General features: G+C 33.9%; 1 protein-coding gene across 1 annotated transcript in view; it reads left to right on the top strand.

The window, feature by feature from the left end:
- Positions 1–287: 287 nt before the first annotated feature.
- The window catches only part of DNA2 (DNA replication helicase/nuclease 2), a gene marked incomplete at its 5' end in the record, with an annotated part of 19,699 nt that continues 18,703 nt past the window's right edge, over positions 288–1,283 (top strand). The window contains one exon of the mRNA XM_009694651.1: positions 288–467. Coding sequence (XP_009692953.1) covers positions 288–467 — 180 coding nt within the window. The remainder of the gene's footprint in view (positions 468–1,283) is intronic.

Raw genomic sequence — 1,283 nt, 5'->3', positions numbered from 1 at the left:
TGCAATAAATAGCGACTTACTTAATATTGATTTCTCCTTCCTTATGTCTCTATGTCCAAATGCTTTTTTTTTTTCATCCCTGTCATCCAAAGACACAATATGGAAGCATTACCAGAGAGAAGATTTGCTGTATTTTACCTGTGTAGAACTAAAAAACTACACTAGATATATATAAAAATTGAAGAGGGTTGAAGTTGAAGTATACTTGAAGCTTTCTCTCTTCTTGTATATGGGTTGACTGTTTTCTTTTCAAATACTGTTGTCTTTGTAATGAATTGTTACTTCAGTTTTCAGAAGAAAGTGACTGACTCCCCTGACACAATACTTAAGAATGGGTTGAACAACAGATACCGTGTGTTGGAAGTCAGCGTAATACAAAGAAATGGAAGCGACCCTGAGAAACATTTGACAATTACAGCATCTCAGTCACTGGAAGATACAGAACTGTGCATTCTTAAGAATGGCTGGTAATCAGTGCAGAAATGTAGATGTCTGAAAAGAGGATTAAATACTGGGTTATTAAGTCAATTTTCTTTGTGTTGCCTTTGAGATCAGTTTTAGTGTCTTAAAAGTGATAGGAAATCCTGAAACAACCTTCATCTTATGTAATATTTTCAGTATATTAGTGTGATAGATATTGATCGTGAGAGAACTGATATCGTGTATCTTGTATTGAGTCGATATTGCTACCTTAAAGTTTTAATTTGCCTTTGTACTAACAAACAGCAGGTCAATAACCTCTAAGCAGGCTATTTTGTTTAAGTGTTGACTTGCAACAGTTAGGAGTGTTCTTCTAAATGATGTACCCTCATTGTTCATATAAATGTACAAAGCTGTGTCTGTAAAATGTGAGATTTTATACAGTCTGTTAAAATCACATTAGATTGAGCTCTACTGCAAAAGTTTTTTCAAGTCAGGATAGGTTTCTAATGTAGGTATTTATACATTGCATGGTATCTTACAGAAGAAAAGACTAGCTTAGTCTTTTGAAACACACGGGCATGCAGGTGCTATTTGGCACTGCTTCTCATTTTCTGTGCAATCCTGAAAGATGGGAGAAAAGTATAAGACTCCATTTCTTGAAGGAAAAAGTATAAAAGATCTTGAACCCTGAAATTTCTAAATCGTTTAAAATATGTTTAGATTTTGTTGAGCTTTTGAAACAAGTAGAGTTGTCAAGTAAAAAAGTAGATCTCATATAATGAAAAAGTAATATGCCAATGTAAAACACAACGATACTGAAGCAGCTCAATACATGGATTTGGAATGGCTTGAAGTCAACA

This window comes from Cariama cristata, unplaced genomic scaffold (genome assembly GCF_000690535.1).
Source record: "Cariama cristata isolate BGI_N322 unplaced genomic scaffold, ASM69053v1 scaffold13772, whole genome shotgun sequence".
Taxonomy (NCBI): domain Eukaryota; kingdom Metazoa; phylum Chordata; class Aves; order Cariamiformes; family Cariamidae; genus Cariama; species Cariama cristata.
This window is presented reverse-complemented; position numbering and strand designations above follow the sequence as displayed.